The 1048-nt window shown below is 38.6% G+C and overlaps 1 protein-coding gene across 1 annotated transcript in view; it reads right to left on the bottom strand.

The window, feature by feature from the left end:
• Window positions 1–805, bottom strand: part of LOC107081127 (DNA-directed RNA polymerases I and III subunit RPAC1-like) — a gene marked incomplete at its 3' end in the record, with an annotated part of 10381 nt that extends 9576 nt beyond the window's left edge. Inside the window, exons 1-2 of the mRNA XM_015369333.1 lie at window positions 627–805; window positions 556–571 (exon numbers count right to left, since the gene is read on the bottom strand). Coding sequence (XP_015224819.1) covers window positions 556–571; window positions 627–698 — 88 coding nt within the window. The remainder of the gene's footprint in view (window positions 1–555; window positions 572–626) is intronic.
• Window positions 806–1048: the final 243 nt, after the last annotated feature.

Below are 1048 nucleotides of genomic sequence, written 5' to 3' on the forward strand. Positions count from 1 at the left end.
GTATCGGCCGATACTGCACAGCCAGGTATTGGGTATCGGTATCGGGGCCAAAAAAATGGCATCGGCGCAACACTAGTTTTTGAGCCTTTTATAAATAACGCACTAAAAGGCATCTGTCTAAATACCTATAAGTATAAATATCAGTGTATTGTGGTACTTACGTATTCTCAACAATAAATATCTGTTTGGATTCATATTTTGGAAAATAAACACTATGTAAAGCCTTTAGGTAAAGTCTCTTTTCTATACTAGAAATTGGTTTTAACTGAAGTTTTTGTTTTTCTTGTTCTTTCATCGTTGCTGTTATTTATTTATTTACATTTGGAGCAGTTTGGATGTAAAACTGCTTAAATAACAGCGAATATATGAAGTTAAACAGATATCTCAATTTATTTATGAATTATTTTGAAGCTGAGAAGAAAATCCAAGAGAAAACCTCGCCAGCTTCCTCTAAATACAGTTTACTGTTTCATTTGAACATGTCTTCATGAAATAGACTACAGATTTATCTTGGCTAGAAGGGAACTGATGACAGGTAAACTGAGGCACTCAGACCCGGGGAGTGCGGGACCTACGGCGGTGGAAACACGAACATCTAATCTACAGAGAAAGTCTGACAAACTTACATTTTTTACTCCAAATTCTCCCAAAATAACCCGACTGCGAATTTCCTCCACGTTACTCATGGGGGCCGCCATCTTCTTTTTCTTCTTTTTCGGAGGCACCCAGGTTTGTTGCAGAAGCAGATTTCTGCCTCCTTCTGGCCAAGTACCGGTAGTGCAACTGAAATCCACCGCCCAATGTAGAAAAGCTGCCCTCTACTGTCCAAGTAGCGGTAGTGCAACCGAAATCCACCAGCCAATGCAGAAAAGACAGACGTCTACCAATTATGACACCTGGCTGAAAACACTGCATAGTTGATTTTCTGTCTAAACTGGAATTATAAAATTTTGAAGCCGTTTGTAAAGTTAAGCAGTCAAATATTAGGGGAAATATTTATTTTTATTTAGCGCTATTTAGGAGAAAAATAAGGGGGTTATTCCCCCCC

The sequence above is a fragment of the Cyprinodon variegatus genome, unplaced genomic scaffold (assembly GCF_000732505.1).
Source record: "Cyprinodon variegatus isolate N-32 unplaced genomic scaffold, C_variegatus-1.0 Scaffold3005, whole genome shotgun sequence".
NCBI classification, from domain to species: Eukaryota; Metazoa; Chordata; class Actinopteri; order Cyprinodontiformes; family Cyprinodontidae; genus Cyprinodon; species Cyprinodon variegatus.